The sequence below is a fragment of the Haliotis cracherodii genome, unplaced genomic scaffold (genome assembly GCF_022045235.1).
Source record: "Haliotis cracherodii isolate W230 unplaced genomic scaffold, xgHalCrac1.p SCAF_10, whole genome shotgun sequence".
In the NCBI taxonomy this organism is placed as follows: Eukaryota; Metazoa; Mollusca; class Gastropoda; order Lepetellida; family Haliotidae; genus Haliotis; species Haliotis cracherodii.
In genome coordinates, this window is record NW_027266265.1 from 50,301,305 (window position 1) to 50,313,939 (window position 12,635).

The 12,635-nt window shown below is 42.3% G+C and overlaps 1 protein-coding gene across 1 annotated transcript in view; it reads right to left on the minus strand.

The window, feature by feature from the left end:
- Positions 1-12,635, minus strand: part of LOC139454495 (putative ATP-dependent RNA helicase TDRD12) — a 75,695-nt gene that overhangs the window by 43,616 nt on the left and 19,444 nt on the right. The window contains exons 14-22 of the mRNA XM_071236243.1: positions 11,244-11,432; positions 9,729-9,863; positions 9,315-9,416; positions 8,104-8,148; positions 5,950-6,144; positions 5,385-5,513; positions 2,831-2,951; positions 2,036-2,181; positions 1,252-1,389 (exon numbers count right to left, since the gene is read on the minus strand). Of these exons, the coding sequence (XP_071092344.1) occupies positions 1,252-1,389; positions 2,036-2,181; positions 2,831-2,951; positions 5,385-5,513; positions 5,950-6,144; positions 8,104-8,148; positions 9,315-9,416; positions 9,729-9,863; positions 11,244-11,432 (1,200 nt within the window). The remainder of the gene's footprint in view (positions 1-1,251; positions 1,390-2,035; positions 2,182-2,830; positions 2,952-5,384; positions 5,514-5,949; positions 6,145-8,103; positions 8,149-9,314; positions 9,417-9,728; positions 9,864-11,243; positions 11,433-12,635) is intronic.

A 12,635-nucleotide genomic window follows, 5' to 3' on the forward strand; every position in this document is an offset into this window, starting at 1 on the left:
AGTTGGGTTTAACGCCGCTTTTAACAGTATTCCAGTTATATCACGGCATGTCAGCTTATGTGGGAGGAAAGCCCGAAGTGATGCAGGTCTCAGACGTTTACCACCTCGGTGAAACCAATGAGCACGGATATGGTGCTGACAAACCTAGAAACAAAATCGGATTCAAACCCACAATCATAGGTTTCTGGCGTGCCCAAGGGATGCAACTCTGCACAGCGAATTGCAGCGCCTTAGACGACTGGGCCACCCGTGCCCCCAAATGCCTATCGAAGACCAAATAGGAAATACACAAGTTGTCATCCATACAAATGGCTTCTTACTACCTCACTACTAATCAAAGAACTTTTGTAGAGTTGACAATCGAAACACTGATAAACACAGGGGTTGAGTTTCTTGACTTTAGTGCAACAGTGTTTGTTTGTTGTTTAACGCCGCACTTAGCAATGTTCCAGCTATAAGACAGTGGTCTGTAAATAATGGAGTCTGGACCAGACAATTCACTGCCTGACATCATGAACATCGATTCATTGGGATATGATGACATGCATCAACCAAGTCGGCGAGCGTGACCACCCGATCCCGTTAGTTGCCTTTTAAGGCAAGCATGGGTTGCTGAAGATCAGTGCAACAGTGAGGTTAAATAGGCCTAACATTACGTTGAAGATTATTGCACATATATAGCAACATGCATGTATGTGTGAGTTGCATAGCGTTGCGTGACGGTGCGGGGCGGTGCGGTGCGGTGTGGTGTTTGTACTAGTCTTGACTTATGCCGATTTCACCATGCTGAAATACCATGCCACAGTTTAACACGCATACCCTCAGACACAGTATACTGACCAGTCCTTGTATAATCCACTTAATGCTTAATAATCTATCCAGCAGACCATGGAGGCTGCCCTTCAGTGCAGAGATTTGTGATGTATACAAAGATGAGGGAATCAGCCAACCACCAGCGCTGAACCCAAAGTCCTGACAGCAAGTTATGTTCCTTTATGTGGAAGTCTTCATTATCTTTTCTTTACCTTTTGAGCCATTATTGTTTGTAAACCAACAAATACAAAATAAAAATGCTTACGACTGCAAAGCTATCATGGTGATATCAAAACGAAGCCAGGCAGAGCAGAGCAAGGATAACAGTTTGGACATGCAATTTCAAGCAGGCTTGAAACGGCTGGAGGCGGAGCTTAACCGTAAAAGCGAAAGTTGCCAAAGCCAAGAAGACTGATGACACGCTTAGTGTTCTCTCACCATCTGCATGCCGGCCATGTAGCTTGACATGGCCTTGGGAATCTCACTGTTGCTCCGCTCCAGGAAGCTGGCCAAGCTCTTCACTTCCATCTTGTTTCGGTCTGTCACAAATATGTAGGATGTTGGCGTGACCGATGACTGAAACATATAATGTTTGATTTTACTTCCATATGGAAATATGTCAGTGAGTATTCCAGTTATATCATGGCGTGTCAGCTTAATGTGGGGGGAAAGCCTGAAGTGATGCAGGTCTTAGACGTTTACCACTTCGAGGAAACACACGGGCTCGGGTCCGGCACTGACAAACCTAGAAAAATAATTGGGGCTAACCAAGAATCGAACCCCAAATCATAGGTGTCTGGCGTGCAAAAGGGACGCAACTCTGCACAATGAATTGCGGCGCCTTAGATGAATGGGCCACATGTGACCCCTGGAAATATAACAAAATGTGTTAGACATTTCATTCTTAATGGAAAAATTCAAAAATCTGTAAGACCTTTCTGTATCAACGGCCCTTTCCTTGTTTGGTTTTGTATTAATCACACACAAACTGCTTCTCAGAAAAAGAGTACAGATCTAACAGAAGTTTGTATCATCCCTGAAAACTAGAAACATTTCTATGAAGTTTTTATGTCTGGATCATTTGCATTAACATGAACAATTATTCAAAAATATTTCCCTGATTTAAAGTAATGTTCTCATTTGGAATATTTTGCCATGCATCACTGATTCCAATCTAGCTGTCAAAAGGAGTTATCCGACTTGATGTCAAGGTCATCCCTACCTCTTGAGGCTTGGAGAAGTCATAGAAAAAGTTCAGCATACACGCCATTCTGTTGCCAAACCTAGTTTTTGATTTTGGCAGGTTGTAGTGGATGACATGTGTGGCGTCGGTGATGTTGCTGTCCGTTACACATTCATCTGTCATCACTGCAACAACAGGGGTAGGGGGATGAACAACTTGCAAAGTGAATCTGGAAACACTGCCTACCAGACGACCTTAATGAAACCCCCCTAGTCCTTTTAAAAAAGCACTGTTTATTTGGAAAACAGGTTTCCTGAAGCAGACAGTACCTGTGAAGGTGTGTGCAACCATGACATGTTTCCTATCTGTGAAGGGGTGTGCAACCATGACATGTTCCCTACTCCTGTGAAGGTGTGTGCAACCATGACATGTTCCCTACTCCTGTGAAGGTGTGTGCAACCATGACATGTTCCCTACTCCTGTGAAGGTGTGTGCAACCATGACATGTTCCCTACTCCTGTGAAGGTGTGTGCAACCATGACATGTTCCCTACTCCTGTGAAGGTGTGTGCAACCATGACATGTTTCCTACCTGTGAAGGTGTGTGCAACCATGACATGTTTCCTACCTGTGAAGGTGTGTGCAACCATGACATGTTCACTACCTGTGAAGGTGTGTGCAACCATGACATGTTCCCTACTCCTGTGAAGGTGTGTGCAACCATGACATGTTTCCTACCTGTGAAGGTGTGTGAAACCATGACATGTTCCCTACTCCTGTGAAGGTGTGTGCAACCATGACATGTTCACTACCTGTGAAGGTGTGTGCATCTTACCCATGATGAGTGCGGCGTCCCTGGAGTTGAGGTTGTGCCACTGCCGGTACATGTCGTCACGGTCCAAAAGCGACATGTCGTCATGGCAGACCAAGGTGTGCATGCTCTGGGCCGTCAACATCTACGCGAGACGGAAACACAGTCGCATCAAGGATAGCACAAATTCAATTTCTCTTCATTAATTTCGTAACTTATCATCTCTAATCATGCTGTTACCTAAAGCTGTTAACACTATCGAAGGACGAGTGAATTCCCTTGTGTATTTGTTGTTCATTCTGTTGTGTTAAATGAGCCACAGAAATACTGCACATTGTAAAGCATTCTCCACCTCATTTTATGTTTGTTTGTTTAACGTCGCACTCAGCAATACTCCATGACGGAGGCCCGTAAATAATCATGTCTCGAACATCAAGTGATTGATATCTTGAGCAAAAATCAAAGTTGTCGGGGTACAGTGACACCCAATCTGTTTAACTTCCACTTACAACAAGTATAGGCTGCTGGGGACCATTTAATCTTGGGATTACCCTTGGGGTAGTCGTAGGTCCCAAAATCTAATGTGAAATGTCTACTAGCCTGGATAGTGTTAACACAGTTCCTATAATGCTATGTTTTTCTTAGAATGGATTACTGCACTGCAACATTCCCTGGTTATAAAGCCAATGCAAATGATGTTCAGAACAGACATTCCAATTCCCTGATTATAAGGCCATTAAAAAAAGAAATTGGACAAAAAATAGGCAATGTAGTTATGTTTTGGAGATAATTCCCTCTTCCCTCAAGTACAGTCCTCCTTAGGTCATAATGCCCCAAGTAACAACACTACCCTGGTCATAATGCCCCAAGTAACAACGCCACCCTGGTCATAATGCTCCAAGTAACAACGCTACCCTGGTCATAATGCTCCAAGTAACAACGCTACCCTGGTCATAATGCTCCAAGTAACAACACTACCCTGGTCATAATGCCCCAAGTAACAACGCCACCCTGGTCATAATGCTCCAAGTAACAACGCTACCCTGGTCATAATGCTCCAAGTAACAACGCTACCCTGGTCATAATGCTCCAAGTAACAACGCCACCCTGGTCATAATGCTCCAAGTAACAACGCTACCCTGGCCATAATGCTCCAAGTAACAAAGCTACCCTGGTCATAATGCCCCAAGTAACAACGCCACCCTGGTCATAATGCCCCAAGTAACAACACTACCCTGGTCATAATTCTCCAAGTAACATTGCCACCCTGGTTATAATGCTCCAAGTAACAACGCCACCCTGGTCATAATGCTCCAAGAAACAACGCCACCCTGGTCATAATGCTCCAAGTAACAACGCCACCCTGGTCATAATGCTCCAAGAAACAACGCCACCCTGGTCATAATGCTCCAAGTAACAACGCCACCCTGGTCATAATGCTCCAAGTGACAACGCCACCCTGGTCATAATGCTCCAAGTAACAACGCCACCCTGGTCATAATGCTCCAAGTAACAACGCCACCCTGGTCATAATTCTCCAAGTAACAATGCCACTCTGGTCATAACGCTCCAAGTAACAACGCCACCCTGGTCATAATGCTCCAAGTAACAACACCACCTTGGTCATAATGCTCCAAGTAACAACACCACCCTGTTTATAATGCCATATTCAGCTGGCAAATGGTGGCACAATAGCCAGGCGGAACTGTAGAGGAGTTGACTGCTGTATCTCATACAAATTTATGCATGGGTTTTACTCATACAGGTATTGTTTGTGCCACCATGTCTGATAATCAACCAAGTAACAATGGCAACAGGTTGAAATAATGTTTGACGCAAACAGATGCATAAACAGGTACACAGTCAAACAGCATAATTTTATCAATGTCAAAGTACAGTAAACTATGTTCATAACGAACACCCTTACAACGAACTGTTTTTGGGTCGCGTCCATTTGCTGTATATATGCTTATAACGAACTACGGTTATAACGAATTAAAATGATTAATCCCTTTCAGTTCGTTATGACCGCAGTTTACTGTGGTTCTAGTTGACGGTGTTATTATTTGATGCTGGTAGTGAAATTCATCAGTCAAAGTCACTGACTTGAAAGTCCCTCATATTTTCTAGTGGTGTAACGATAGAGCGATACAATAATGTATCATGACACCAGGCCAACAATACAATACATCGATTGATGATCCCTGTATCATGATACATACGATACAATGCATTATAGGTTATACTGGTGTAAAAACAGAAACTGTTCAAACACCAGCTTACGCAGATTATCTCGTATTTCATGGTTGGACATATATAGCATGACATCCACATAACAGAATTTAATAACATATGATTTAGGGGTGTATTTGCCTGCAAAAAGAAAGCATGCATAAAAAAGAAGAAGAAAAAAGTACTGTATTGGAATACGAATAGTATCGCACCCATAGAAGCAGGATACGTATTGAAACCCCATCATATCATTATACCTCTAATATATTCAAATGTGTGTACTGGACACACTTCTTAATGCTCAAAGCTCTGTTATAGCATGTCCCTCATCCAATTATGAACATACCCCATACAGCATCTCCACTTCCTCAACCACAGATGAACAAAGGATTATCTTGTTGCCAGGCGTCCCGATGCCCTCTAAGATGCTCCGCAGCTGGTAGGACCTATTTTCGTATTTGCACATGTGCACAATCTGGAAGTAAACACAAGTTCTTAACTTTTTCTTTAGATCAAGGATGATTTGCTGCATGGACAAACATACCCACAAAGTCAACATATAAACAAAATGACTTTTTTAGTCTTGAAACATCAACAAGCCATGTCTCAACTAGTTCTGGTTCATGAGTTGATGAAAAGAATGATTATTTTCAGCAGCATTAGAAACTGGCACTAGTCCTATAGCCCTTGCCAAAATGCCCTATAGTTTAGGTATCATAAGGACCAGTAGAAATTTGCAATTTCAAAGAGTTTTGCTATAAAAAAGTTATGACTAAATGACTTGTTAAGGCGACAATACAAATATTTCAAAATTTTCTGTAAATTCAGAATTTGGCATTTCCATAAAGGTCCCTTATCATACCTGGTCCTTTGCAATGAAAACATGTCTCTACACTCGTTACACTACTTACCTGCTTGACTCGGCCGTACACAGCCGCCTCCATCTTGGACGTGATGACCAGTAGGGGTTGATGGATGTAGGCGGCTATGAAGGAGCCAATTCCCTTGGTCCACTGGCTCGCAAACACCATTCTCTGGCGTGGAACATCTCGTTTCAAGGTAGATTCTCGGACAACGTCAGCATACGTTTTCATTATATACTTAACCTAGAAAAAAGGTAATGATATCATTTCTGATTTAATACATAAAAAATACACACAAAAAACACAAAATTTATAATTGATAACCCAACTCATGGAGAATATACACAAAGTCATCTTGGAAACCCGACTCTGGATACTACGAGTCCTGTGCCTGGCTAATACTAAAGGTGAAACAGTACAATATTCACTTGCTAATATAAATTACTGCTCGCTTAATGATAGTTTTCAAATATTTCTTTTTCACTAAAAGTGCTGGAAAACTACAGCACCTAATTAACACTTTACAATATGGACAATAATACTCTGTAAACGGCCTTGCATCTTATTTCCACATATAAAGAAATGTTCTCCTGATGGCATCCTTAAGTAACTTGAACGCCAGTGGCCTGGAACAAGTGAACAGTGATTTGATTGGCTGTTTGGGCTCAAGTTCTTAAAGCCTGGTTTCTGATTTATTAATCCTGAGTGAGTGAGTGAGTGAGTGAGTGAGTGAGTGAGTGAGTTTGGTTTACGCCGCTTTTAGCAATATTCCAGCAATATCACGGCGGTATTAATGAACATGAACATGCAGAGTTGATCTAGGGCACCCTGTAAAGGGCCAACCATTAACATTTTGTGTTGGCAGAAACCTGTTCCAAAGTCTGCAAATCACACACAGAGACACATTGAATATTTTTGCTTCCTCTCACAGAGTTCCAAAGTCTGCAAATCACACACAGAGACACAATGAATATTTTTGCTTCCTCTCACAGAGTTCTATCAGTTTGAAGCATGCCATTAGCCCTTAAGTGTTCATCACGCTGTAGACATTGCATTCCCAATCTGATCCTAAATACTGCATTCAAGCAAGAGCGGAGAGCTTACTTGTAGATGTGGATAATGACAATCAATACTAACGGCTCAGAGCGATTTGACAACCTTTCACTCAAGTGTCAAAATCAGGAACGACCCCAACCCACCACGTACACAGAGGAATTGCAAGGTCCATGTGCAATGTTTCGGTGTTAGGTTTTGGTTCTAAAACAGTTCTATCTCACAAAGTCATTCTTCAAGGCTGACCTTTCTTCTGAGCACCTATCATAACATTTTTATTTCAAGATCGTTGGGGTGAGAGGTTTTGGTTCTGAAGCCGTTCCATCTCGCGAAGTCATTCTTCAAGGCTGACCTCTCTCCTGACGACCTATCATAACATTTATATTTCATGATCCCCAACTTCTGTAAAATAATATAGTGTTTCTATGATGAGTCATTTATAGTCTATGATCTTAACTGCCCTGATTCATATAAAACACTTGATTAGAACACTCCCAAATACGAAAGTTTGAGTTTCGCAGAAATACAAAGGCAGACCATATCCTCAAATCGTTTGTACCTTCATTCAGCAATATACCTGCTATATCTCTGCAGTGAATAAAGTGAGTGAGTGAGTGAGTGAGTGAGTGAGTGAGTGAGTGAGTGAGTGAGTGAGTGAGTTGGGTTGGGTTTAACGCCGCTTATAACAGTATTGCAGTTATATCCCGGCGTGTCAGCTTAATGTGGGAGGAAAGTCTGAAGTGATGCAGGTCTCAGACGTTTACCACTTCGGTGAAACCCACGAGCACGGGTATGGTGCTGACAAACCTAGAAACATAATTGTGAACCCACAATCATAGGTTTCTGGCCTGCCCAAGGGATGCAACTCTGCTCAGCGAAATCGCAGCGCCTTAGACGACTGGGCCACCCGTGCCCCCTACCCGTGAATGAGTGATTAATGTAATGAGCATGTCCCATGCACTGACACACAACCAAGCCACTATCATTTTGACGCCTCTAATAACAAGCATAAGTTGTTGGGGCATATTCATACCCAAAATATACGGTCCTTAAGAAGTGGTCAATACTAAAAACCAGGGACCATATAAAAATGTAAACATGTGAATATGTAAAAGGTTTAAAAAATCATGATGGGAAAATTAACCTCACCTCAGACTTGAACACTTCGGTAAGTATTTCGGCATCATCAAGCACCTGGAACCAGGAATATTTGAATGGACAAAACTTGTTGGGTCACACCCCCCTCGATGAGGGATCACAGCAGTTTAACACGCTTGACAAGTGTTGAGTGTTCATGAATGGTTTGTTTGTTGTTTAACCCTGCACTCAGAAATATTCCAGATATATGACAGCAGTCTGTCAATAATCAAGTTTGGAGCAGCCAATCCAGTGACTGACATCATGAGCATCGATCCATGCAATTGGGATACAAAGACATGCATCAATCAAATCAGCGAGCCTGACCAGCCGATCCCGTTAGTCGCCTCTTATGACAAGCATGGGTTGCTGAAGACCCATTCTGAAAAAGGATCTTCACGGGTGTCATGAATGGTGGAATCAGGTGCTTGTTTGGGACTTGAGATACATATTGTCAAAACATCTCATCTTTAGTCCTTGGCCAAACTAGGATTTCCAAACATTGCCAGGAAAAAAGAAGGATGTTTTCCTCTAAAAAATTGTGCTTATTAAAATATACAATATTAACAGTTTCTAAAAGTATCAGACGATCTGTAAAAACATTACCAGTAAATAATAAAAATGGTGTACCGTATTCGACATAATAAGCGCCCTGCTCTAATAAGCGCCCACGGCGATATTTGCTAATATATTGGCTCCTGAACAATCCCAATTAGCACCCCTTCCGATTGATCAATGTACACAAGACTTATTTATTTGCGTATAATACACACTCGTGTGTTATATGCACCGTTAATAATGGGGAATTAAATTCTGGAAAAATATATCTGTCGTACATAAACATTTCAGGCTGTCAGCATAAACCACGAAATTTATCTTTCAACTCTGTTTTTTTCACCAAAATAATATTCTAATAAGAGCCCCCTATTTCTAATTTTGAGAGCGCCCAGGGCGCTTATTACGTCGAATACGGTATTCACATTCCAGTTTAGGAGAGCGCCCAGGGCGCTTATTACGTCGAATACGGTATTCACATTCCAGTTAAGGAACTTTTTGTGTCAGACCTGAATCTGAACATCATCCCGAGAACACTGCTGTGATCTAAACGCCACATGACATGACTTCTATGCACAAGGTCTCAAGTCAAACCATAGTATCTAATGGCTTGGATTAGCCATGACCCATTCTAGTCTGGAATACACCAAGCATAAACATAAACCTACAAGATGGCAGAGACGGCTGAGGTTTGTGTACTTCTTTTCCATCATGCGTTGAAGACAAGGCGGTGTGGCCACAAGGACTTCACAACCATTAATCAGTGGGACCTGCAATGGAGAGCATCTTATTAATCAGGAGGGCAGTCAAAGTCATACAACACTAACAACCTCTGGGCTAGACACCATTGGCCAAATCCAACTAGTCAGCATCTCATTTCCGACTCGTGGTTTATGTAAAATAACTTGAGTTTGATATTGATAAAAAACTAGTCTCTCTGGATTTTCACTAGTCTCGGACTAACGGACAAGTGGCTGTGTCCATCCCTGAAGTTCCAGGAGTACTGTACGGAAATGCTTTAATTATCTAATCTTTTGGTTTAATTATCTAATCTTTTGCTTTAATTAGCGGTGATTACTAACCACTTTTGAATCTTCGCATCCACCAGCGAAGATGGAAATAACTCTTGGCATTTTCTGCCCCTGTAGGTGGTCCGTGCAGGCATCAAACACATTCTGGGCTTTCTTCCATGACGGGACGAGTATCAGGGCATAGGGCTGCAACATTGGTGTACAGACATGAGATGAGGTGAGTCACAGTACTATCATTTGTTTGTTGCTTAACTCAACATGCAAATATTCCAGCTACTAGACGGTGATCTGTAAACAAGAGGTCCATAGGGCCTGTATCGCTCACCTGGATATTTACGCAATCATGACAAAATATACATTTGCATTGTACATGTATATAATACTGCAAATATTTTGTAATTTTGACTGTCAGCATTAAAAAGGGGTGGATGGCAAATCTGACAGCATGACGGGTACTTCTCTAGATACAAATGTAGCATAAAGATCTGTTTCCATGTTATGATCCAGGATCTAAGTTTCAGAGGCAAGGCTGGACCCCAGGGCGAATCCTTATGGCATCAATGAATTATTCTCTTCATAACAATTAAATGTATACAATGTATCTGTTTATTATAGGGTGGCGATAATATCAGTTTGCATGTAATGGTCAAGGTTCTAACTCCTTTGGGAGTGCTGGACAGATGAACAGAAGGGCCAGTCCTGGTAGCATTTGTGCATTCTTCTCATTATACTCAGCAACTGTACATACGGTTATACGGTGGGGATCTTAACTGTGTCTAAGTTAGAAACTCTTTTTGGCCCCGCCCCTCAGACCCTCCATTTGAACAATTGTTAACAATTCCCACCACCTGAGAATACTTCCAACCAATTATGGTTGATGTCCATCTCTTAGTTCCAGAGAAAAAATTGTTTATTGCCAAATTACCTTTTGACCCCCGCCCCTCAGTCCCCGGGAGAATGCTTCCAACCAAATATGATTGATAACTATTTCTTAGTTCCAGAGAGGAAGTCGTTTTAAAGCAATAACCCCAAATTACCCCTATCTCGACCCACCCCTCAGCTCCTCCATTTGTACAATTTTGAATCCTCACCAACGGAGAATGCTTCCAACCAAATATGGTTGATATCTATCTCTAAGTTCCAGACAAGGAGTTTCATACAAGAAGACGCCAAATTGTACAATTTTGAATCCTCACCACCGGAGAATGCTATCAACCTAATATGGTAGCCGACGGATGGACGGACGGACGACAGATGCCGCGGTATGGCATAAGCTCACCTTGGTCTTTCTGACCAAGTGAGCTAATAATCAAGCCTGGACCATGGATCTACGCAATTGGGATACGATGACATGCATCAACCATGTCAGTGACCTTGACCACCTGATCCCGTTAGTCGCCTCTTATGAGAAGCATAGTCGCCTTTTATGGCAAGCATGGATAGCTGAAGACCTATTTAAACCCAGATCTTCATTGGTCCACACTACCATGACATGGAAGTATCAGGACATAGGGTTGCAACATAGATCTTCACAGAGTCAGGAGATCAGCTGACTCAGGTACTTACTCCATTTCCAACAGGCACTGGCATGTATGGCTTGGACTCGGACAGCTGCGTCAACAACAGCAGAAGGTATGCCAATGTCTTCCCTGTCCCCGGTGGTGAGATGCCAATCACGTGGCGGCCTCGACGCACAGCAGGCCAACAGTATGCCTGAATCGTCATCGGACTTGTGAATTTCTTTTTCAGGAAGGCCTTAAATGAGAGGTAAATACAATAAATTTAAATTATGGAAACATGGACTCTTCCATACAAGGTTTTAGTACACAGTAACAAAATATTTCAAAGGCTGCTCTTCCACTTCACCAATGAAATGGCAATCTTTGTGCCTCATGAAAAATGCAATTTAAAACGTGAGTATGCGTGTTTGTTGTGTAACACTGTGCTCAATAATATTTATGCTAAATGGCTGCGGCCTGATACGTATCAAGTGTGGACCAGATGATCCAGTTATGGATATTATGAACAATGATCCACACCATCAGTGCCAGCATTAGAAATTGGCACTAGTCCTGTTGTCCTTACCAAACTGCCCAATAGTAAAGGTATCATAAGGACTAGTAGAAATTTGCCCATTTTAAGGGTTTTGCTATATGTTATCATTATAAGGACTAGTGGACAAAAACTGTTAGTTTCTAACCCTGAGTGCATGTTGACATGCAACCAAACAAGTCACTGAGCCTAACAACCCAACACATTGAACCATATGACAAGCATTGGAAGCTGGGGACCTATTCTACCCTGGAGGTGAGGTGAAATGGGGTTAAACGTCGTGTCCAAGATTATTGCACTTATATAGCGACGTGCATGTACGTGTGTGTGTTTGTGTGGCTGCTTGTACTAGTCCGGACTGATGCTGATTAATAGTGCTAGCTCACTGAGATACCATGTCACAGTTTAACATGAATACCCCACTCAGACACAGTATACTGACTCTGAGCCGACCAGTCCTTGTTTTAGCCCCTTAATGCCGAGCGCCAGACAGGGTAACAACAAGTACCATCTTTTACCGTCTTTTGGTATGACGCTGCTGGGGATTGAACCCCGGACCTTCCACTCTCCGGGCGGATGCCTTACCACTAGACCACGGAGGCGGTCTATTCTACCCTCGAACCCCAGGATCAAACTTAACTTTCTACAACATCTTAAACACAAATGTCTGAGGAATGGCTTTGAGCAGTCTCAGGCAAGATACAAGTTCACTGGCCCGTTCACTGGTACTACACATTAACACAATATTCCGTAATTGCAAAAGGCACTAGTTCAATACTTGCCGGATGTGCCTACAAAGTTTCACACCAAAATTATGAATAGTTATTGATGGACCAATGACCTTTAATTCCTTTGTATGGTTTGGGGATAATAGTTTGTTTCTTATTTAATGCTGCACTCAGCAAT